Genomic DNA, 25,234 nt, shown 5'->3' with positions numbered 1-25,234 from the left:
GGTTGCCTTCGGCGGCTTGCCTGCGGAGGGTCCGCCGAAGTCGCGGGACCAGCGGACCCTCCGCAGGCAAGCCACGAAAGGCAGCCTGCCTGCTGTGCTTGGGGCGGCAAAATGCCTAGAGCCGCCCCTGCAGGCTACAGAGTGTCAGCCATTGTCTGTAATCACATGATGGCAGCCAGATGGCAGTCACACCTGCTCACTAGGGGTCTCTATGATGATCACATACCCTTGTCCCACCATTTAAATACTTGAATAACACATAGGGGAAACCGAAGCACAAATGCAGTTTTCAGACAAAACATTAAGAACATTCCCACTTTGTCTCAGCATAAAAATTGGTATCCCAGCTGTGGGCAGTGGTCCAGGAATGTTACTGGGCTCTGAGCTCCCAAAAATCTCCCCCTCCTACAATATGGCCTGGTTAATGAGTTTGTAGTCTTCACCAAGTCTTTCAATGATCATGACTTTCATTTTCTTTTGGCTGATTTTGAATCCTACTTTGGCATCTTCACATTTGACATTGATAGTAGAGTCTTTTTCATGGCATCACCATCTGCATCCAACAGAACAATGTCATCTGCAAAGTCAGATATTTCTCCTACTCCACATAACTCTTGTATCTGCCTTTGATGTTGCTCTTCACATCATGTGATCTACCACAGTGCAGAAAAGAAGAAGTGATAAGATGCAACCTGGCTTCACTCCAGTGATATCAAACTAATCCATATCTCCACTTACTGTTCTTACACAGCATTTTGAAACTTTCTATAACGTCTTGACCAATGACGCGATCTTTCTAGGAAGCCCATATTTTTGCAAGAATGTCCATAGTGACTCTCTGTGAATGCCCTGGAAAGCTTTTGTGAAATCTATGAAGTTCAAAACTAATCTTATCTGGTAGGTGTGCCGTTTCTTAGGCCTGGTCTACACTAGGGGGGTGTTCAAACTAAGGTACGCAAGTTCAGCTACGCGAATAGCGTAGGTGAACTCGAGCTACCTTAGTTCGAACTACTTACCCGTCCTGACGGTGCGGGATCGAAGTCCGCAGCTCCCCCGTCAACTCCGCCACTGCCGTTCGCGGTGGAGGAGTTCCAGAGTCAACGGGAGTGCGTTCGGAGTTCGATATATCGCGTCTAGATGAGACACGATATATCGAACTCCGAGAAGTCGATCGCTACCCACTGACCCGGGCGGGTAGTATGGACGTACCCTTAGTCAATCATCTCCAGGTAAAGATGTGATTTACACACAATCTTTTCAGTCTAAATCCTGCTAGCTTATTATAGTTTTTTACCTATAACTAGTTTGATTTGGTTAAATAGTATACTAGAGAACACTTTCCCAGGTGCTAGAATCTTTTGTTCCCCATGTAGGTAATGTGATATTCCCTTGTTTATACAGCCAAAACTCATCTTAGCCCTTTCGGCCATAGCATTGCACTGGGAACTTGTGGTCACTAATTATCCACCAGCACCCCCAAATGTTTCTCAGAGTCAATGCTACCCAGCATAACATCCCCCATCCTGTAAGTATGGCCTGCATTCCTTGTTGCTGGATGTATGACCTTATATTTGTCTGTATTAAAAAACATTTGCCTGCCCTCAGGTTACCAAGTGATCCAGATTGCTCTTTATCAGTGAACAGTCCTCTTCATTATTTACCACTCCCCCAATCTTTGTGTCATCTGCTGCAAATGTAACAATAATGATTATGCTTTCTTCTATTTTTCTGAGAAAAATGTTAAATAGCATCGGGCCAAGAACCAATCCTTTCGGGACCCCACTAGAAAGCCACACACTCTATGAGGATGGGTATAAACTGGTATGAATACATTTAGGCTGGAAATTAGAAGAAGATTTCTAACCATCAGAAGACTACGGTTCTGGAACAACCTCCCAATACAGGTAGCAGGGGCAAACAACCCAGCTAATTTTAAAATACAATTTGATAAATTTATGAACAGGATTATATGATGAAGTTACCTGTGATAGCAGAACTCTGGACATAGTGATCCAGTCCTATGTGCTATGATTGCTCATTTAGATAGCATTTAATCCCCTGGATGTATGCCAGGCTGTATTGTGCTGGAAGGGCACAAGGCGGTGGTGGTGGGGAAGGGGGCATGTTTGAGGGGCACCTCTGAGGTGTAGGAATGAGGGGACTTTGTGGGCATACTGCACCACATCTTGGCTAGCAGCTTTGCCCTCCACCTGGTTATCCCTGACCCCAGTAGGGCTGGAGTGGCTGCGCAGAGGGAAAGTGGTAACCAAGGGGCTGTGTGAGGGGTACATTTATCAGCTGGAGGGCCAAGTGTGAGGGGAGGCACACTGCAGATGCTCTACTCCCCTTTGGGGGCTAACAGGGGGAAGGGATTCTGCACAAACCTGAGACCATCCCATGGTAATGACACTGGAGCTCTGAGACGAGTGAACTGACCCATTCTCTTCCTCATCCCCTCACAGTCTACCCCAGTTTCTGTTGTGGAATACCAACAAGCTCTCTATGTATGTGCTCAAATGACTCCAAAATTGCACCACAAGCTCTACTCCAGCCCCTGATATGGCACCACAGTTTTAAGACAATTTACATATATATTTTGAAAATTGTAAGCAGCTCATTTTGAAGGAGGGGCTGTATATCTGAAACTGTTGATGAAATGACCAGTTTGCACCACAAAGTCTGCCTTCATGCTGCAGCGTACCAGTTGTCAAGACAACCTCCCTGTGCATGTGGGTTTTAAAGCATTTTGAATAACAACAATTAATACCCTAACATTGCTATCACATAATTTTCTAAGGGCAGCTCTACATGAGGAACCCCTTGGTAAACAGCCCCAAATTCAGCTCAGTGACCCACCCTGGAGCCCCACACTTTTCAAGCAGTCTGAGTCAGCATGTGGATTTTGCAGCACTTAGAAAAATTGGCTGTTAACAGTAAGCAACTCTCAACATTTGCTATTATGGTGCTACTCCCCCACTCTAACAAGCAGGTGAATATTGAGTAGGGGTATGTAGGAGATATGACCTCTGCAGGTGTCATGAGTGAGACAGTTACTGAATACTGTGTCCTGTTCTGGGCTTCAGAAAAGAGGTACAAGAATGAGCAGCTGAAGTCTGGAAAACCTGCCTTATAGTGAAAGACTAAAGGAGCTCAGTCTATTTAGAGGTGATTTGATCACAGTACAAATACATGCATGGGGAAGAGATTTCTGAGAGCAGGCAGCTCTTTAATCTCCCATACAAAAGGCAGAACAGGATGCAGTGACTGAGAGCTGAAGCCAGACAAATTCATACTGGAAATAACATAAGAACATAAGAACGGCCGTACCGGGTCAGACCAAAGGTCCATCTAGCCCAGTATCTGTCTATCACAGTGGCCAATGCCAGGTGCTCCAAAGGGAGTGAACCTAACAGGCAATGATCAAGTGATCTCTCTCCTGCCATCCATCTCCATCCTCTGACAAACAGAGGCTAGGGACACCATTCTTTACCCATCCTGGCTAATAGCCATTTATGGACTTAACCACCATGAATTTATCCAGTTCTCTTTTAAACCCTGTTATAGTCCTAGCCTTCACAACCTCCTCAGGTAAGGATTTCCACAAGTTGACTGTGCGCTGCGTGAAAAAGAACTTCCTTTTATTTGTTTTAAACCTGCTGCCTATTAATTTCATTTGGTGACCCCTAGTTCTTGTATTATGGGAATAAGTAAATAACTTTTCCTTATCCACTTTCTCCACACCACTCATGATTTTATATACCTCTATCATATCCCCCCTTAGTCTTCTCTTTTCCAAGCTGAAGAGTCCTAGACTCTTTCATCTTTCCTCATATGGGACCCTCTCCAAACTCCTAATCATTTTAGTTGCCCTTTTCTGAACCTTTTCTAGTGCTAGAATATCTTTTTTGAGGTGAGGAGACCACATCTGTACACAGTATTCAAGATGTGGGCGTACCATGGATTTATATAAGGGCAATAATATATTCTCAGTCTTATTCTCTATCCCCTTTTTAATGATTCCTAACATCCTGTTTGCTTTTTTGACCGCCTCTGCACACTGCGTGGACATCTTCAGAGAACAATCCACGATGACTCCAAGATCTTTTTCCTGACTCGTTGTAGCTAAATTAGCCCCCATCATATTGTATGTACAGTTGGGGTTATTTTTTCCAATGTGCATTACTTTACATTTATCCACATTAAATATCATTTGCCATTTTGTTGCCCAATCACTTAGTTTTGTGAGATCTTTTTGAAGTTCTTCACAATCTGCTTTGGTCTTAACTATCTTGAGTAGTTTAGTATCATCTGCAAACTTTGCCACCTCACTGTTTACCCCTTTCTCCAGATCATTTATGAATAAATTGAATAGGATTGGTCCTAGGACTGACCCTTGGGGAACACCACTAGTTACCCCTCTCCATTCTGAGAATTTACCATTAATTCCTACCCTTTGTTCCCTGTCCTTTAACCAGTTCTCAATCCATGAAAGGACCTTCCCTTTTATCCCATGACAGCTTAATTTACATAAGAGCCTTTGGTGAGGGACCTTGTCAAAGGCTTTCTGGAAATCTAAGTACACTATGTCCACTGGATCCCCCTTGTCCACATGTTTGTTGATGCCTTCAAAGAACTTTAATAGATTAGTAAGACACGATTTCCCTTTACAGAAACCATGTTGACTATTGCTCAACAGTTTATGTTTTTCTATTTGTCTGACAATTTTATTCTTAACTATTGTTTCAACTAATTTGCCAGGTACCGACGTTAGACTTACCGGTCTGTAATTGCCGCGATCACCTCTAGAGCCCTTTTTAAACATTGGCGTTACATTAGCTAACTTCCAGTCATTGGGTACCAAAGCCGATTTAAAGGACAGGTTACAAACCTTAGTTAATAGTTCCGCAACCTCACATTTGAGTTCTTTCAGAACTCTTGGGTGAATGCCATCAGGTCCCGCTGACTTGTTAATGTTGAGTTTATCAATTAATTTCAAAACCTCCTCTAGTGACACTTCAATCTGTGACAGTTCCTCAGATTTGTCACCTACAAAAGCCAGCTCAGGTTTGGGAATCTCCCTAACATCCTCAGCTGTGAAGACTGAAGCAAAGAATCCATTTAGTTTCTCTGCAATGACTTGATCGTCTTTAAGCGCTCCTTTTGTATTTTGATCGTCAAGGGGCCCCACTGGTTGTTTAGCAGGCTTCCTGCTTCTGATGTACTTAAAAAACATTTTGTTATTACCTTTGGAGCTTTTGGCTAGCCATTCCTCAAACTCCTCTTTGGCTTTTCTTATTACACTCTTGCACTTAAGTTGGCAGTGTTTATGCTCCTTTCTATTTGCCTCACTAGGATTTGACTTCCACTTTTTAAAGGAAGTCTTTTTATCTCTCACTGCTTCTTTTACATGGTTGTTAAGCCACGGTGGCTCTTTTTTAGTTCTTTTACTGTGTTTCTTAATTAGGGGTATATACATTAAGTTGGGCCTCTATTATGGTGTCTTTAAAAAGCGCCTATGCAGCTTGCAGGGATTTCACTTTAGTCACTGTACCTTTTAACTTTTGTTTAACTAACCCCCTCATTTTTGCATAGGTCCCCCTTTTGAAATTAAATGCCACAGTGTTGGGCTGTTGAGATGTTCTTCCCACCACAGGGATGTTAAATGTTATTATATTATGGTCACTAATTTGGTCCTGCTATAGTTACCTCTTGGACCAGCTCCTGCACTCCACTCAGGATTAAATCTAGAGTTGCCTCTCCCCTTGTGGGTTCCCGTACCAGCTGCTCCATGAAGCAGTCATTTAAAGTATCGAGAAATTTTATCTCTGTATTTCGTCCTGAAGTGAAATGTTCCCAGTCAATATGGGGATAATTGAAACCTCCCACTATTATTGGGTTCTTAATTTTGATAGCCTCTCTAATTTCCCTTAGCATTTCATCATCACTATTACTGTCCTGGTCAGGTGGTCGATAATAGATCCCTAATGTTATATTCTTATTAGAGCATGAAATTTTATCCATAGAGATTCTATGGAACATGTGGATTCGCTTAAGATTTTTACTTCATCTGAATCTACATTTTCTTTCACATATAGTGCCACTCCTCCCCCTGCACGACCTGTTCTGTCCTTCTGATATATTTTGTACCCCGGAATGATTGTGTCCCATTGATTGCTCTCAGTCCACCAGGTTTCTGTGATGCCTATTATATCAATATCCTCCTTTATCACAAGGCACTCTAGTTCACCCATCTTATTATTTAGACTTCTAGCATTTGTGTACAAGCACTTTAAAAACTTGTCCCTGTTTATTTGTCTGCCCTTTTCTGATGTGTCAGATTCTTTTTTATGTGACTGTTTATCATCTGATCTGGCCCTTACATTATCCTCTTCCGTCCTCTGCTCCTGACTATAACCTGGAGATTCTCTATCATCAGACTCTCCCCTAAGAGAAGTCTGTGTCCGATCCACATGCTCCTCTGCAGCAGTCGGCTTTCCCCCATCTCCTAGTTTAAAACCTTTTTAATGTTTAGTGCCAGCAGTCTGGTTCCACTTTGGTTTAGGTGGAGCCCATCTCTCCTGTATAGGCTCCCCCCATCCCAAAAGTTTCCCGAGTTCCTAATGAACGTGAACCCCTCCTCTCTACACCATCGTCTCATCCACGCATTGAGACTCTGAAGCTCTGCCTGCCTGCCTGGCCCTGCGCGTGGAACTGGGAACATTTCTGAGAATGCCACCATAGAGGTCCTAAAAGGTCAGCTAAAAGGTTTCATCAGTGAGGGTAATTAGCCTTAGACAGCATGGTGGATTCTCCATCATTTAAAACCAGTAAATGGCTAGTGGATAGTTTTGCTAAAAGACTTCTTCTGGATCAGCCAGGCATTCTGGGCTGGATGCAGGAGTCACTGGGTGGGATTCTCCAGCTGGGTGATGCTGGCGCTCAGACTGGCTTATACTGTGCCTCACTTTTGCCCCTACTGAAGCAGCTGGACCCCACAGCCTACTGTGTGATCTCCCCAAATCCAACTGGCCGTGCCACCCCTTCTCACAGCCTGCTGTGCTCTGCTTTGCCCACTCGTCTCCTGTGCCGCTCACCCAACCTGCCATTCTCTGTGCACGCCTGTTGCTGGGAGCCACTTTGCTCCAGGAGCTCCTTGCTTTATGTCCAATCCCTCTCTGAGGATGGACAAGACAAAAGAGCAAGGGAGTGGAGAAACAGAAAAAAAGGAGTGGAAAGGGGGAAGAACATGGATGGAGGGAGACAAGCCCATCAGGTGAGGTGTGTGCAGCTGGGTCTGGGTCCCACGGCTGCTCCAGAGCTCATGATGCCTGCAGCTGCATGGATTCTGTAGCTGGTGGCAGGAGAAGGGGATCCTGTTACATGGGGGTACTTCCAGCAGCTGGAGGGGCAAGGGGAGTGAGATGGGAGGGAATGAGTTCCCTATGAAATGCACACAAGGCTCCAAGGAACAAAGCTCCCACTGTGGGGAAGTGCCTGACTACTCCAGTGCAAGCCTCTCCCAGTAGGGGGACCTGCAGGAGTGCTGGCCATTGGGGGAGCTCCTGAATACTTCAGTCCCCTTCTCTCTCACCAAGAGGTGTTCTAGGGAGCATGGCAGGAGAGGTGGTGGGGGCACTATGGGGAGTAGGGCAGGAACTCAGGTTTTGGAGGGATGGTGCAGCAGGGGGCACTGTAGGGAGTGGGGTGGGAGCCATGGCTGTTGGGAGGGGGCAGCATGCAGCCCTGTAGGCCATGGGGCAAGAGTGCTGGGTGGGGGCTCCCCATTACTCTAGTCTTAGCCTCACTGCAGGAGAGGGCAGTGGTGAAATTGCTGCTAGGGCCTGGGCTGCCTGAGGGGCTGACGTGTGACCCAGGTTAGGAGGCTCCTAAGAGCTGTTTGCAGCCCCCAGCAGGGCCCTTTCCCTGGCACTCGTGGGGAGCTGAGGCCCAGCCCCAGTGGGGGGAGGAGCTTCCGCTACAGAGTGTGAACTTCACTGGGCCTGTCCCAGCTGCCTCCCTTTTGCCTCCTTTTCCGGGGTCTGTTCTCCCCTTCGAGCTCTCAGCGGGGGATGAGCTCTGGGCAGCGTCTCCCAGAGGGGATGTTCTTGGGAAAGGAGCCATTAGTGGCTGACCTGGAGCTGCAGGGAACTGGAGGGATCTTGGGACAGCCTCCCACACAAACGAGAGCCCAGGATATTGGGCCAGGAGCCCTGGGTTCAAGGAGCAGGTTCTGAACCCCCTAGTGCCCCTGATGCTCTGGCAATGCTGGCTTCCCCCGCCCCCACCCCTTCTTTCAGGGCCCAGCAGTTGGCTGGGTTGGGGCTCCTCTCCTGTCACTGCCACAGAGAAGCTCAGAACCAAGGAGTCTTTCTGAAAGTTGTGCTGTAGCCCAGCTGGGAGCAGGTGAGCAGGGTGTGCTGGCCTGCAGCTCAGCCTGTCCCTTAAGCCTGTGACAGCCCGCTCCTCACTGCAGCCCTGGCCAGAGGTCTGGGAGTGCTGGCACTTGGGGCCCTAACAGCAGGATGGGATCCTGAGGTGCAGGAGGGGTGTTTCCAGCCCTTATGTTCCAGAGAGCTTAGTGGGGTGCTGTGATCGAGTAGGAAGCACAGACTGTCTGTGCGGGGGAGGGGAGAGCCAGAGGTTTAGGTGAGATGCAGGAATTCAAACTGTGAGGTGAGCTTGGCCTGGGGGAGGGGAGGTGACACCTCTGGCCAGGGGAGACAAAGGAAGGAGGCGGAGGAGAGAGGAGGGGCCGGAGAGGACTGGGAGTCGAACGTGGGCTGAAGAAGAGAGGGGAGCAGGTAGACCGAGCTCTGATCCCCGGGGGGGGGCGGTGAGGCCCCCCCAAGATGGACCTAACCGGGGGGATCTGGTTATCTGGGCCTGCAAGACCTGTGTTGGACTGTGTCCCTGTCGTCTAAATAAACCTTCTGCTTTACTGGCTGGCTGAGAGTCCTGGTGAATCGTAGGGAGCACGGGGGTGAAGGGCCTGGGTCCCCCACACTCCGTGACAACTGGTGGCAGCGGTGGGATCGGCGGCACCCCGTGGACGGCGCTTCCTGCAGTAAGTGACTGGGGAGCAGTAAAACGAAGGGGCGAATAACCCCTGGGAGAGTGTGACCAGAGAGCAGGACTTTGCAGTAACAGGGTCCCCCGGGGGATCACAGCGAGAGATCCCAGGGGCGGAGGAGTCTGCAGCTCGACCCTGGCAGAGAGGGGGTGACCTCAAGGCCTGGCACACTAGGGGTCCCCTGGAACCCGTGGGGAGCGGCGAACACCCCAGCCTGCGAGCGGCCAGCAGGAAGATGTATTCCCAGAAGCGCAAGTGTGAGCTGGTGGAGCTGTGCAAGCAGGGGGGGCTGCGCCATGGGAAGCTCACCAGGGCCCAGCTGATTGCCCGGCTGGAGGAGAGAGATCGCAGGAATGAACCGGTCCCTGTCTCTGAGGGAAGCAGCCGGGCAGATGCAGCGCAGGCACCAGTGTCTGTACCCGCTGGGAGTGGCCAGTCGGCGGATGAGGGCTCCTCGAGACCCCCCACCCCTAGGCCTAGGGGGAGGGGGAGGAGGAGCCCAGCTACGGAGGGCACCGTGACCCCCCCGGCCAGCAGGGGATCGTCCCGGCGACTCTCGGCCTCCGTGGAGCGCAAGCGGCTGGACTTGGAGAGAGAGATCAAACTGAAAGAGATGGAGGAGCGTAAGGAGCTGAGGGCATATGAGGAAAGACAACGCCAGCGTGAGCTGGAGGAGAAGCAGAAGCAACGTGAATTCGAAGAAAGAGAGAAGGAGAAGCAACGTGAATTCGAGGACAGGGAGAAGCAGCGTAACCATGAGCTGGCCATGGCCCAGCTGAACAACAGTAAGGCCCCGGCTGCGGTGAGTGAGGGGGGGCCCAAGCCTACAAAGAGCTTTGATAAGAACTTCCTGGCCCCGCGTAAGGAGGGGGAGGACATAGACACCTTCCTGACGGCCTTTGAGAATGCCTGCGAGCTGCACCAGGTTGACCCCGCAGACAGGATCCGGTGCCTCACCCCCTTACTGGACTCCACCGCCGTGGAGGTGTACAGCCGAATGAGAGGGGAGGAGGCGCGGGACTACAACCTGTTCAAAGAGGCCCTGCTCCGCGAGTTTGGGCTGACCCCGGAGATGTACCGGAAGAGGTTCCGGGGTCAACGTAAGACCTGGGAGGTCACGTACCTGCAACCGGGCGCAGGGGTACGCCCGCAAGTGGACGGCTGGGGCCCAAACTAGAGAGGACCTGCTTGACCTAGTCGTACTGGAGCACCTGTATGAGCAGTGCCCGTCGGACCTGAAGCTGTGGTTAATGGACCAGAAGCCGGAGAATCTGCAGCATGCAGGCCGGCTGGCCGACGAGTTTGTGGACAGTCGGGCAGGGGATGGCAGGGAGGCGTCTCGAAGGAGCAGGTCCGCCTCAACGCAGAGAGAGAGTCACCATGGGACCCCCCAGAAGGAGCCGAGGGAGGGCCCCCACCAAAGGGAAGCATCTGGCGTCAGGTCCAGCGGTCCCCCTCGAGGGGACCCACGAGACATGGGCTGCTATCAATGTGGCCAACCGGGCCACGTACGGGCCCAGTGCCCCAAGCTCCGGGACAAACTGAGCAGACCAACCCCACACCGGGTCAACTTGGTAGAGACCCAGCCGGATGAGGGGCAGCGTTCGCACGAAAGGGGGGCGGGCCGCGTACCCCCTGCGAAGGAGGGAGGGGGGCCCCGGGTTGACCCCCCCGAGGGGCTGGATGCTCCCAGCCCTGAGTTTGGGGTTTACAGGGTAGGCACGGGACTACCCCTCCGGAGCGAGTGCCTTGTTCCCCTGGAGGTAGACGGGAAGGAGGTCACTGGGTACTGGGATACGGGCGCAGAGGTGACGCTGGCCCGGCCGCAGGTGGTGGGCTCAGATCGGATGGTGCCCAACACCTACCTGAACCTGAGGGGTGTGATCGGGACCCCATTCAGGGTGCCTGTCGCGAGGGTACACCTAAAGTGGGGGGACAAGGAGGGCCTCAAGGACGTGGGAGTGCACCCATATTTGCCCACGGAGGTGTTAATGGGGGGGGACCTCGAGGACTGGCCAAGTAACACCCAGGGTACCCTGGCCGTGAACCGTAGTCAGAGTCGACACAGGGCTCTGTACCCCGACACCGGGAAAGGTACTCTGGCCGAGACACCGGACCCTGAGCCGGTGGGGAGGGAACGCCCAGGGACAGGGCTCAGAGAGGCTGTGGCCCCAGACCCAGCCGGGGAGAGAGAACAGATCCCCGCCCCTGCCCCAGCGGCTGAGTACCAGGCCGCGGTGCGGGAAGACCCCTCCTTGCGGAGGATAAGGGACCTGGCCAACCTCGGGGGGGGACAGACCATGGGACGAGGTGGCCGGAAAAGGTTCCTGTGGGAGAAGGGGCTCCTGTACCGAGAATGGGCTCCCCCAGGGAAGATGGAGTCAGGGGGGATCAGGAGGCAGCTGGTGGTACCCCAGGAGTATCGCCACCAGCTGCTGTGCCAGGCCCATGACATTCCCCCCTCAGGGCACCAGGGAGCCTGGCGTACCCAGCAGCGGCTGCTGCAGAACTATTACTGGCCTGGGGTCTTTGCCCATGTCCGGCAGCACTGCCGCTCCTGTGACCCCTGCCAGAGGGGGAGGAAGGCCCGGGACAGGGGGGAGATGGCTGTAAGGCCCTCGCCCCGCCCCGAGGAGCCTGTCCAGAGGGGGGCCAGGGTCAGAAGGGGGGCTCTGGTCCGAGAGAACCCGAATCCCAGCCCCCCAGACTGGAACGTGGGGAGAAGGCCACAGCCCAGGGTGCACCCCAGGGGTATTGGGGTGGGGAAAGGGCGCGGGCGGCATAAGGTTGTAGGTGGGTCCGAACTTCCCCGGGTCACCGGCTGGAGTGACCCCGCTCAGTTCAGTCTCGGAGGGGGGAGAGGTGTGATGGAGTAGGAAGCACAGACTGTCTGTGCGGGGGAGGGGAGAGCCAGAGGTTTAGGTGAGATGCAGGAATTCAAACTGTGAGGTGAGCTTGGCCTGGGGGAGGGGAGGTGACACCTCTGGCCAGGGGAGACAAAGGAAGGAGGCGGAGGAGAGAGGAGGGGCCGGAGAGGACTGGGAGTCGAACGTGGGCTGAAGAAGAGAGGGGAGCAGGTAGACCGAGCTCTGATCCCTGGGGGGGGGCGGTGAGGCCCCCCAAGATGGACCTAACCGGGGGGATCTGGTTATCTGGGCCTGCAAGACCTGTGTTGGACTGTGTCCCTGTCGTCTAAATAAACCTTCTGCTTTACTGGCTGGCTGAGAGTCCTGGTGAATCGTAGGGAGCACGGGGGTGAAGGGCCTGGGTCCCCCACACTCCGTGACAGGTGCTAAGAATAAGGGTGACTCTCCTGCCCCCCTTGAAGTTGGGTCACTTGCAAAGAGACCAAGAGGAGGACCTCTGGGCCCCACCTGCAGCACCAGGCCCCCCAGCAGTGCTGCAGGGGGGTGACCAGTGGGAGAGGGCAATGGGAGGTGCTGGCTGCTCAGTGGAAGGTGAGGAGCAAGTCCTGGCTAGCTGCTTTCCCTGCAGCTTCTCTGCGCTGTGGGGAGAGCAGCAGGTGAGTGCCAGCCTGTGCTGCACTGCGAGACAGGCTCACGTCCCCCAGGCTGGGCTTCGGCAAGGACACTGGGGTAAATCTGTGGAGTTCAGCCTCTCTGCCCAGTGGCCTTTCCTGGGGCAAGTCCCAAGACCACCAGGGGCCTGGACAGCACAACAATGAGCACCAGAAACAGGGAGGCCACTAAACTAAGAACATGAGTAGTAACGGCCTGACCCATGGCACCTCCAGCAGCACAGCAGCCCCTATTGCTGCAGTGGGGCCAGCTCCGAATGAGGGTAGAAATGCCCGTTACTGAGTTCCCACCCCACTTCCTGCAGCACCCCCAAGTGCTGGGGCGAGCACTGACTGCAAGCGGAGAGCACCTCTGTTTGAGCCTCCTGCCTCCAGTTTGGAAGGAAGGAAGTGCTCCCACCATCCCTTGGAGAACACTGCACTGATCACCCTTGGGGGAGGGGTATCGATTTACCTATCCTAGAAGGAGTATTTGAGCACCTCAGTATCTGTGAAGCGTTTACCCTCCTAAGCCCCTTGCAGCATCCCCACTGTATAGATGGGACCAGCAGCCCAGAGAAGCTGTCATTCGCCTGTGGTCACACAGACAGGCTTTGGTGGTGCATGGAATTGGACCTGGCCTTCCTGAGTCCTAGCTTAGCCCACTAACTCCTGGCTATCCTGCCTCCTACATGTGGAAGGTCTTGAGCTGCCCTTGGGATGGCCGGGAGAGCTGGCCTGGCTGCTGGGCTCCAGCCTCAACTGCTAGAACAGGGCCTCATCCTCCCTGATTGAACTAACCTCGTTATCTCTAGCTTGCTTCTTGCTTGCCTATATAAACCTGCCCCTGGAAATTTCCACTACTTGCATCCGAAGAAGTGGGTATTCACCCACGAAAGCTCATGCTGCAAAACGTCTGTTAGTCTATAAGGTGCCACAGGATTCTTTGCTGCTTCTACAGAACCAGACTAACACGGCTACCCCTCTGATACTTGCTGCTCCTGTGACGAACTGGGAATGTTCTTAATGTTTTATTTGAATACCGTGTGGGTGCCAGTGACGCAGCAGGAAGAGGGGAGTAGTGACCTGGGAAGGTTGCAGGGGAGTTTTGCTGGGACTGTCTGCATTGGGGATGGGAGACTTTCCTTGAGGCCAGATACCTGATCATGTAACATGAAAACCAGGAGGGGGGTTCGAGCCAGGTGACACCTTTGCCCGGGAAACTGAACAAAGGCTGGGGGAGGAGCCAGGGGGAGGCTGGGGGAGACGACTGGAGGGGGTTTCAGTTTGGAGCTGGCTGGGAAATGGAGGGGAGCCCAGGCTGTGCTGTGGCCTCCCTGGGCCCCCCCAAGATGGACCTAACTGATGGGGTCCTGTTTGTTGTCTGTACCTGCAAGACCTGTCTTGGACTGTTCCTGTTGTCTAAATAAACCTTCTGTTTTACTGGCTGGCTGAGAGTCATGGTGAATGCAGGAAACCAGGGGTGCAGGGCCTTGTCTTCCCCAGACTCTGTGACAGCTCCCACTGACATAGTGCCTTTCCACTAGATCACGGCCACGGATGCAGACAGTGGCCCCTTCGGCTCCCTCTCCTACTCCATCGGCTCCGGCATCGGCAGCGTTGTCCCCACGCAGTTCAGCATCAATGAGCACACTGGGCAGTTGTGCACAGTGCAGGGCCTGGACCGCGACGAGGGGGCCACCGCCTATGACTTCACTGTCACTGCTGTCGATGGGGTGAGTGCTGATGAAAGGAGGATGGGCCCTTGCGGGGAAGGGCTGAGCAATGGGTGAAGGAGGAAGGGCCCATGGGGAAGGAGGCTGAGTAATGAAGGAAGGGGGTCATGGGATGATGGGGAAAGGTGGGATGGCCCTTGGATGGAATTGAGCAATGGGGTAGGGGCAGCTGGGCCCTCGGGGGTGCTGAGCAATGGCGCTGGGGCAGCTTGGCCCCTGGGGGTGCTGAGTAATGGGGAAAGCGGGGATGGGCCAATGGGGAGTGAGCAATTGGGCAGGGGAGGGAGTTAAGCCCCCAGCCTAGTAATGTTCAGAAGGTTATCCCTGTCATCCCATCCCCACCAGGGCAGTGAGGGCCTCCCAGCAGCCCAGCCCTGGGCAGAGTTATGCCTGGTCCTGTCCTCCTCCAGGGTGGTCTGAACTCCATGGTGTACGTGAAGGTTTTCCTGGAGGATGTAAATGATAACCGTCCGGCGTTCTACCCCCTGGAGTACGCAGCCAGCATCAGCACGCAGAGCATGCCAGGCACAGCCGTGCTGCGCGTCATGGCCCACGACAAGGATGAGGGTCCCCACGGGAAGGTGACATACCACATTGTCTCTGGGAACTCGCCCCCTCTCTTCTCTCTGCACAAGGACACAGGTAAGAGCCCTTGGTGCCCTGGATGGGCTGCAGATAGGGTATGGGGGATGTGACACCTGTCAGTGTTACTGTACAGCACGCTCATCAGCTCCAGAGAAGGGCAGCCCCACTGTTATATCCTTGGGGCAGCCGGTGTAGGAAACAATCACTTGAGGCCAGAGAGCAGGCAGCTAACCAAAACCTCCATTTTATTTACATATCTACAGAGAGCTCCTCAGCCGGTTGAAACCGGTTGAGCTAACCCATAATAATCTAACTCAGTTGCCATAGCAACAAAACCATGACAACCAAATACACAACATATTCCTCCCCCCCTAATAAGAACATCCCCTAAATAAAACACACACTAGACTAGAGAAGGAGGGTAGACTGCCTCCATTCCCGGCTAAACCCTGGGGATTATTTTGCCCCATAACCGTGGGTTCGCCCTAGCTAAAGATCCAGCCGATGAGGAGGCCTTCTGTCTCTAGGTGGATTACGGCGAACTACTGGTGTTATTGCACCCGAAAGCACTAGGGGCTCAGGGTCCGCAGCACGAACAGGTGAGGAGGTGGTATCAGCTCGTGCTGGGCAAAGGGGTATCTCAGCCGCCGGCAGTAATGGAGGAGAACAATCAGAAACAGGTGACTTGTGATTCGATCCCTCACCAGAAGAGGTGAAGTCAGACCCCTCAACTGCAGATGGGTCCTGAGGACTGGCATGACCTGGCAACAGCTGATCTACATGTTGCCGCCAGGTAAGATTCTCTGCAGTCCGGACTGTGTAGGAAACAGGTCCTGTTTGAGTGATGACTGTGGCCGGAACCCATTTAGCTCTGGAAGTATAATTCCGAGCCAAAACTGGCTGTCCCGGGCTAAAGGTTCGGTCTTTTGCTCTGGGTGCCCGTCTGATGACTTGATATTGCTGCTGATGTTGCACAATTTGTCGGGGTTCAGAAGGTTTCAGCAGATCAAAGCAAGTGCGCAGCTGTCGTCCCATCATTAGAAAGGCCGGAGATGCATGGGTCGTAGCATGAGGTGTGTTTCTGTAGGAAAGTAAAAAGGTATCCAGACGCTTTTGAATGGAGTGTTGTCCCCTTGCTGATTTCAAAGCGTTTTTCATTGTCTGCACAAATCTTTCAGCTAATCCGTTGGTGGACGGATGATATGGTGCTGACGTGATGTGGTGTATCCCATTTGCTTTCATAAAATTTTGAAACTCCTGAGAAACGAACTGCGGTCCGTTGTCGCTCACAAGTTGTTCTGGCAGACCAAAACGACTAAAGAGTCCTCGTAGTTTTTGGATAGTACTCTCTGCAGAAGTGGACTGCATTATAGAGACTTCTGGCCATTTAGAATGGGCATCTATTGCCACCAAGAACATGCTTCCTTCAAGGGGGCCAGCAAAGTCAACGTGAATACGTTGCCACGGGTTTTCAGGCCAGTCCCATGGGTGTAGGGGTGCCCACTGGGGTGCATTCCTCACACCCTGACATGACATACAAGCTTTTGCCTTCTCTTCAATAGCGCTGTCCAGTCCAGGCCACCAAAAATAGCTTCGTGCAATTTCCTTCATGCGCACTATTCCACAGTGACCGGAATGTAGCTGTTCTAACATCTGTGATCTCAGTGGTGGTGGAATAATGACACGTCTCCCCCACAACAAACAACCAGATTGGACCGATAACTCCGTCCGCTTGGACATGTAGGGAACAAGGTCGGATGAGACCGGAGAGGTTTGTCGAGATGTTCCATGCATCACCAGGTCCATAACGTGGGACAATACTGGGTCAACGCGAGTTGCCTTCTTTATCTGAGTAGCAGTGATGGGTGTATTCTCTACCTGTTCAAAGTAGAAGATTTCCTTGTGGGCGCTATCTTGGTGTTTGACCGGCAAAGGCAACCTTGAGAGGCCATCTGCATTGCCGTGTAGAGTGGATTTCCGATATTTGATTTCATATGTGTGTGCTGAAAGTAACAATGCCCAACGTTGCATACGACTAGCAGCTAATGGGGGAATGCCTGTGTAAGGTCCAAAAATTGATGTCAGAGGTCGATGGTCTGTGAGAAGAGTAAATTTTCGCCCAAACAGGTACTGATGAAACTTCCGAATTCCAAAAACAATTCCTAATGCCTCACGTTCGATTTGGGCATAGTTAGTTTCTGCTTTGCTTAGAGTGCGTGAAGCAAAAGCAATAGGTCTCTCTTCTCCTGAAGGCATAATATGTGACACGACTGCTCCCACTCCATAAGGGGAGGCATCGCAGGCCAATTGCAGTGGTAAGGATGGATCAAAGTGCGTTAGAACTTCAGAATTTAGCAATGCATCCTTAGCTTTGTTAAACGCAACATCACAGGCTTCAGTCCACTTCCAGGCCTTGTTCTGCCCAAGGAGCTCATGAAGTGGTTTTAGCAGTGTGGCTAACTGTGAGATGAACTTTCCATAATAGTTCAGGAGTCCTAGAAACGAGCGCAGCTGGCTTACATTTCGAGGTGGGGGAGCCTCCACAATAGCTTTAACTTTTGCAGGGGCCTTATGAAGACCTGCAGAATCAATGATGTGTCCCAAATATTCAACAGAGGGCTTGAAGAATTCACACTTGTCTTTGCGAACTCGTAGGCCATACTCTTCCAGTCTTTGTAGGGTAGCCTCTAAATTCTTTAAGTGATCCTCTTCATTTCTTCCAGTGACCAGGATATCATCCAGATAGCACTGAACTCCTGACAAGCCACACAAGATCTGGTCCATAGCCCTCTGGAACAGGGCGGGAGCAGATGTTATTCCGAAGGGTAGACGACAGTATCGATAAAGCCCCTTATGAGTCACAATAGTCAACAGCTCTTGGGACTTTTCATCGACGTGCATCTGTAAATATGCTTGACTCAGATCAATCTTACTGAACTTTTGTCCCCCAGCCAGGCCTGCGAAGAGGTCATCGATGCGGGGAAGCGGGTATTGCTCTGCACACAACACTGGGTTGACAGTGACTTTAAAATCACCGCAAATCCGGAGAGAGCCATCTTTCTTCACGATTGGAACGATAGGAGTGGCCCATGAGCTATGGGTAATTGGTATTAGGACTCCATTGGTGACCAGGCGCTCCAGGTCTGCTTCAACTTTTGGCCTGATGGCGTATGGCACAGTTCGGGCTTTCAGATATTTTGGTGGACTGCCAGGTTTAATGTTCAATGTCACAGTGATTCCCTTCATACTTCCCAAATCATCTCCAAAAACAGCAGCATGTTTCCTTAGTATAGGGGTTAGACTGGTTTCTTCTTTAGTCATCCAGTGCACTTCTGCCCAGTTCAGTTGAATCTTCCCAAGCCAAGACCTACCCATTAAGGCTGGGTAGTTACCTCTCACCACAAACAGTGGCAATTTAGCCACCTGTCCATTGAGCTCCACCTTAACATCAATAGTGCCCAGCATAGGCACAGCTTCTCCCGTATACGTCTTCAGAACAGTTTTTGTTGCCTTAAGCGGAAGATGCTGTAGCTTTTCTTTATACACAGTCTCGGAGATCAGTGAGACGGCTGCACCGGTGTCCAGTTCCATGCGTATACGTTTGCCATCCAATAACGGGGTTACCCAGTATTCATGTGAGCCCATTGCCAAAGACAAAACATGCAGTGGCACTTCCTCTTGCGATGAGGTGTCACCTTGATCATCCTGGGTCTGCTCTAGGGTATGCAGGGTTCCTCTTTTTGTCGGCCAGACCACAGGCCTCTTTTTCTTTTGTTTACAGGCACACTCAATGTGTCCCTTTTTGCCACAGTGTCGACACACCAGGTCCTTACACCAGCATTCTGATGCCTGGTGACCCGGCTTACCACAGCGGTAACATTCTTGACTCTGCACAGTTTTGTGGGTCGGTTCTTGTGACACTTTTTGCACCCTAGGGGGTGCACCGATGTATTGTGCCTCCCTTGTAGCCAGTTCCATGGAGACAGCAATATCAACAGCCTTCTGTAAGGTAAGCTGAGCCTCTGTCAGTAGGCGCTTCCGTATAGCTTCACTGTACAGGCCACACACTAACCTGTCACGCAGGGCATCATGTAACATTTCTTTAAATTCACAGTGTTCTGCTAGCTTTTTTAAAATGGCTACAAATTGTACAACTGTTTCATCTTCCTTTTGGTCTCTTTTGTGGAACCTATATCTTTCAGCAATTACCAGTGGTTTTGGGGAGAAATGAGACCCCAGGATTTCCACAATGTCACTGTAAGATTTAGTCTCAGGCTTAACAGGGTGTAGTAAGCTGCGTAGCAGAGAGTAGGTTTTAGCCCCTACAACAGTTAAGAATATTGGCACCTTCTTCGCTTCTGTAATGTCATTTGCAATACCAAAAAGCTCAAAACGCTCAGTATACACATGCCACTGCTCTGTATTCTCATCAAAAGGCTCCAGGGGCCTGGTCAGAGTAGCCATGATTTTTAGTTTCACTTTCACAGTCAGTGCAAACAAGCAGCTTTTTTTCTTTGTTTGGTCTTTACCTTGACTTCTACTTCCTTCTGTTACTGGAGCAGCACCGGAATCCCATCCTCGTCGCCAGTGTTATATCCTTGGGGCAGCCGGTGTAGGAAACAATCACTTGAGGCCAGAGAGCAGGCAGCTAACCAAAACCTCCATTTTATTTACATATCTACAGAGAGCTCCTCAGCCGGTTGAAACCGGTTGAGCTAACCCATAATAATCTAACTCAGTTGCCATAGCAACAAAACCATGACAACCAAATACACAACACCCACCAGCCAGCAGCCCCCTCTCTCCTCAGCATTCCCTGTTTCCACTATCCCTCCCCTCCCTGCTCAGCCAGGAGTGCGGGGCAGGGGTGAGGGCTCCGGCTGGGGGTGTGGGCTCTGAGGTGGGGCCAGGGATGAGGGGTTTGGGGTGCAGGAGGGGGCTCAGGGCTGGAGCAGGGTGTTGGTATGTTGGGAGGGTGCAGGCTCTGGGAGAGAGTTTGGGTGTGGGAGGGAGTTTGGGGTGCAGGGTCCCGGCAATGCTTACCACAGCTCCGAGGAAGCGGCCGCCAGGTCCCTGTGGCCCCATGGCACATGGACGGCCAGAGGGGCGCCGCATGCTCCCCTCGTGCCCACAGGCGCTGCCCCTGCAGCTCCTATTGGTCACAGGTCCTGACCAATGAGAGCTGCAGAGCCGGCACAGGGGCGAGGGTAGCACACAGAGCCTCCTTGGCCGCCCATGCACCATGGGGTCTCAAGGACCTGGCGGCCACTTCTGGGAGCCACACGGAGCTAGAGCAGGCAGGGAGCCTGCCTTAGCCACAGGCCCCCGCTGCACCACCAACAGGACTTTTAACGGCCCAGTCAGCGGTATCGACCTGAGCCGCCAGGGTCCATTTTCGACCGAGCATTCTGGTTGAAAACCGGATCCCTGGCAACCCTATTCCCTGAATTCCTGACCACGTTCCCTGGACCCAGAGAGGCTCCATACCCATGGCCCATTCCCCAGGGCCCTGCTTTTCCTGACACGCTCCCTCCCCAGGGCCAGGGCCAAGTCCCAGGCCCTTTCTAGCCTGAAGTCCACCCCTCTCCCCTCCATCCCCCCAGAATTGGCAGACTGATCTCCCCACAGTCAATGCTGAGATAAACGGGGCCAGGTTCACTCTCCCCCTCCAGCCTGTTTTGGCCTTTCTAGGACTGGTGGGTCCAGGGCTTAATACAGTTGGGAGGGGAGAGAAGGGGAAGGGTGTAAGGTCTCTTCAGACCCCTATAGAGAAGGGCTGCCCTTCCTTGCCCCCAGATGTAGCCCCCATCTCCCTTTGCAAATGCCAGCCACTTTTGTTCCCTCTCTGACCCCTGGAGTCAATCTCTGGGGTTGGCATCTCCCTCACTTGGTTATTCCCAGGCCCGTGGTTTGTTTCTGCATCCCTAGAACAGGGAGGGGAAGTGCATTTCCTGCTGCGGGAGGGGGACACAGTGTTCAATCCTACAGCACTTCTCCTATGAGTTTCTTTCTCTCCTAGGTGTTGTCTCCCTCTCGTGGTCCCTGAGTGGCAAAGCCAACACGCTGGTGCAGCTGGTGATCTCAGCACGGGATGGAGGGGGCCTGTCAGCCCAACCCAATGCCCAAGTGAACATCAGCATTGTGGCTGGCACGGTCTCACCTCCTATCTTTGAGCAGGCACAGTACTTCTTCTCAGTGCCTGAGGACACACAGCAGGGGGCGAGTGTTGGGGCTGTCCGGGCCCATAATCCCCCAGGTATGGACCCATCGCAGCCCCCAAAACACGTTGGGCCCATGTTTCCATTTCAGATGTCCTGTGCTCCTGCCCCACCCCCCACAGTGACCCTGCTGGGATCTCCCCCTACAGCTAGCAGCCTGTCCTCCCCCACGACACCTCCTGCTGGGAGCTCCTCCCAAAGCCAGTGCCCTGCTTTTCCCCATGGCGCCTCCTGCTGGGAGCTCCCTCCACAGCTAGCGGCCTGTCCACCCCCACAGCGCCCCCTGCTGGGAGCTCACCCCCCACAGTCAGCTCCCTGCCTTCCCCCACAGCACCCTTGCTGGGGCAGGCTGGGTGGGTGAGCGTAGCACTGCTCTCACTGTCCTTGCTCTATATTCCCTTGTCTCCAGGTCACTCTGATGACATCTTTTATTCCATCTCCTCGGGAGATCCCCATGGCTATTTCTTCATTGACTCCAGCTTGGGACAGCTCCGCACCAGCCTCCCTCTCAACCATGAGGTTCAGGCGGTTCTGGTTCTGGATGTACAGGCCCGAAGTGGCTCACCGCCTGCCTACAGCAACACGCAGGTGAAGATTTCCGTGTCAGACGTGAATGACAATGCACCAGCCTTCCTGGCCCCTTCTGACTCCATCCTGCTGCCAGAGGCCACAGAGGTGGGAGCCACTGTCTACACGCTGCAGGCGGAGGATCGGGACAGTGGTGCCAACGGGCAGGTGCACTTTGAGCTGGTGTCTGGTGGGGATGGCATCTTCAGTGTGGAGCGCTCCTCTGGGACAGTGCGTGTGGTGGGGGCGCTGCAGTACGAGGCCAGTGCTGCCTATGGCCTAACCATAGTGGCACGGGACAGCGGTGTGCCCCAGCTCAGTGCCACCTTCACCCTGCTGGTGCACGTGCAGGCAGAGCACGACCATGGGCCCATCTTTGACACACTCACCTACCGTGTGGAGGTGCGGGAGGGCACTCCTGTCTCCACTCGCTTCCTGCAGGTGCGGGCCCTGGGCCGGGACAGTGGTGCCACACCCCTCACTTACCACCTGCGTGCTGATGGCGACGCCGCTAGCTTTGGCATCATGCCCGAGAGCGGCTGGCTCTATGTCAAGAGTGCGTTGGACCGGGAGACACGGGACCTGTACATGCTGACAGTGCTGGCGTCTGCAGGGGCAGGCGGCACCAGCAGCGAGGCCAGGAAGACTGGCACCAGCACGGTGCGGGTCAGCATCACTGACGAAAATGACAACAGCCCCCGGCTCAGCGAGGAGCGCTACTTCTTCACCATTCCCGAGAACCAGCCACCTGGCAGCAGGGTGGGCAGGGTGACAGCCAGTGACCGGGACACAGGGCAGAACAGCCGCCTCACCTACCGCCTCCTCCAGCATGACCCCAACTTCCTCATCCACATGCAGTCTGGTGAGAGACCCCACAGGCGGTGCAGGTGGAAGTGGAGGGAGAGCCCACCGAGATCCGAATGGTCATGGAGGGGCCTGTGAAGCTCAGCAGGGGGTGACTGTGAGGGTAGACCAGTGCTGGCCCCAGTGTGGCATTTGGGGGTGCTGTGCTTCAGGGAGGGAGGTGGAGGTAGCATCATGCTCCCTAGTCAGTGACCCCCGGGTCTGAGAACTACCAGAGCCGTCCCAAGGCAGAGTGCTTTGTTGGGTTGCCCTCCTTCCCACAGGGCTCTCATGGCACGGGTGGTGCCAGCGGCCCTTTAGGCAAAGCCAGGCCCATCACTGAGCTACTGCAGCCACAGATGTCCCGCCTTCCACCCGCCCAGCCCAGAGCCCAGCACTCAGGTCAGCAGGGCCCTGCAGCCTAGAGAAGCCAGAACACAGGTGCTGAGACTTAAGGAAGCTTGTCAAGAGGGATATACAATGGGCCCAGGGGTCAGGAAAGGGCATATGCACAAGGATGGGTTGGGGGTCACACCCCAGAGGTGGGTCGGTGTCAGCCCGTCTCACAGGAGGCTGGGGTTACACCCTAGGAGGTGGGTCAGTGTCAGCCCATCTCACAGGAGGTTAGAGGTCACACCCCAGAGATGGGTCAATGTCCCCCCATCTCACAGGAGGTTAGGGGTCACACCCCAGAGGTGGATTGGTGTCACCCTGTCTTACAGGGCATTAGGAGCCACACTGCAAAGGAGGGTTAGTGTTACCCCATCTCACAGGAGGTTAGGGGTCACACCCTAGAGGAGGGTCAGTGTCAACCTGTCTCATAGGAGGTAGATCGGTGTCATCCTGTCTCATGGGAGGTAAGGGGTCACACCCCAGAGGTGGATTGGTGTCACCCTGTCTTACAGGGCATTAGGAGCCACACTGCAAAGGAGGATCAGTGTCAGCCTGTCTCAGAGGAGGTGGGTCAGTGTCAGCCTGTCTCACAGGAGGTTAGGGGTCACACACCCCAGAGGTGGGTTGGTGTCACCCCATTTCACAGGAGGTGGATCAGTGTCACCCCATCTCACAGGAGGTTGGGGTCACACACCCCAGAGGAGGGTCAGTGTCACCCCATCTCACGAGAGGTGCATCAGTGTCACCCTGTCTCCCGGGAGGTTAGGGGTCACACCCCAGAGGAGGGTCTGATGCAGCTGGCATGGCTCTCTTGTCATCAGTGTGGCAAAGTACCTTCTTCTCCTCAGCAGGCTCAGTCCTTTTTAGCCTTGGAGACACAGGCTTGGGCAAAGCAAATCCTTCTAGGTAGCACAGGATCCTTCCCTCAATCAGTCCCTTGTGCTTGTTTTCTTCCCTTCGGGAGACAGAGCGCAGCCTTCCTTGCTGGAAGGGTTCGGAGCCTTGCTGCACCTAACTTGCTAGCAGCTTCTCTCACTCTTCCCCCTTCCACGGGTCTCAAGCAGTTGGAGCCGTCTGAACCTAATTAGTTCCCTGGCAACTCCTTTTCCAGCTGACCTTATTTCCCCATGGTTATCTCTCCTCAGTGGATTGGGAGAGGCCTTTTAACCCCCTGGGACTAATTACTACCCCTCCCTTTGTAGCCATTTGTCCTGGGTTTGCCACATCAGTGTTAGCTCAGCTGTCCTGTCCCCCTCCTCTGCCCTTACTTGGCATCTGCCTTGCACTGGGGTCCTTGGTGGCTGGCACAAGGGGTCATGGCTAAGTGGGATGTGGTAGGGGACCCTTATGCAATTTCAGAGAGCAGCTCTAACAGTGTTCCACCAACCCCAGCTGGCTCCCTTCCCACTGCCCTTTCCCCAGGGCCCTTGTCCTCTGGCCACCATCCCAGGGCCACCTCCCTCTCCATGGTCTGCTCCTTTGGACTGGCTCCCCCACCCACAGCCCAGTCCCAAGGGTTGTGATTCCATCCCCCCAGTCCAGGACCATCTCTGTGCCCACAGTCCATTCCCCTGGGCTCTGTCCTGCCTTGCAAGCTGGGGCTCCCCTCTTCCCATGGGAGACAGTTCCCCATCTGGAGCTGTCTCCCTGTTGGGAGTCCCCGTTGGGAGCTGGCACTCTGGGAGCTGAGCTTCGTCCTTGCTTCTCCCTTGCAGGAGAGCTCACTGCCAAGCGCAGTCTGGACCGGGAGCAGCAGTCAAGCTATCAGCTGCTGGTGATTGTGCAGGATGGGGGGACGCCACCCCGCAGCGTCACAGGCACCGTCTATGTCACCGTCTTGGATGAGAATGACAATTTGCCGGCTTTCCTTCATGTGCTGGGTGGGCGGGAGCTCCTGGTGCAGGTGAGGGGGGGCAAGCAGGCACTTCCACTGCCTATTCTGAGGCTGGGAGCTTCAGATGCAAGTTCTGGGGTCCAGAGCCCTCAGTACAGATTGGGGAGCAGGGCTCCCACTGCAGGTTGTTGGGGGCCAAGAGGAGAGAGCCCCTGTGCAGTTTGGGTGATGGGGGGAGGAGAGGGCCCCTGTGCAGGTTGGGCGGAGGTGAGGGGGGAGCGGGGAGCCCCTGTGCAGGTTGGGCGGGGGGGATGAATTTGATCAGGTCTTGATTACTTGAATAATTCTAACTTATCTACATATACTCTCACCTGTTCTTTCCATATTTTGACTTGCTTTCCTTCCCCCTTGTTAATATTAATTGTTTTGAGTATCTGGTCACAATTAATGTCTTTAGTGAAGACTGATGCG

At 53.4% G+C, this 25,234-nt stretch overlaps 1 protein-coding gene across 3 annotated transcripts in view; it reads left to right on the top strand.

The window, feature by feature from the left end:
* Positions 1–25,234, top strand: part of DCHS1 (dachsous cadherin-related 1) — a 158,817-nt gene that overhangs the window by 64,430 nt on the left and 69,153 nt on the right. For 2 of the 3 annotated variants that reach the window (XM_045025235.1, XM_045025224.1), the window contains 5 exons: positions 14,135–14,323; positions 14,734–14,965; positions 20,928–21,164; positions 21,536–22,555; positions 24,645–24,832. In XM_045025235.1, the coding sequence (XP_044881170.1) occupies positions 14,135–14,323; positions 14,734–14,965; positions 20,928–21,164; positions 21,536–22,555; positions 24,645–24,832 (1,866 nt within the window). Of the gene's footprint in view, positions 1–1,331; positions 1,905–14,134; positions 14,324–14,733; positions 14,966–20,927; positions 21,165–21,535; positions 22,556–24,644; positions 24,833–25,234 lie in introns of those variants that run through there. The other variant, XM_045025245.1, reaches the window with a different exon arrangement.

Source organism: Mauremys mutica, chromosome 1 (genome assembly GCF_020497125.1).
Source record: "Mauremys mutica isolate MM-2020 ecotype Southern chromosome 1, ASM2049712v1, whole genome shotgun sequence".
NCBI lineage: Eukaryota > Metazoa > Chordata > Testudines > Geoemydidae > Mauremys > Mauremys mutica.
The sequence above is the reverse complement of the archived record's forward strand: the minus strand, read 5'-3'. Positions and strand labels throughout refer to the sequence as shown.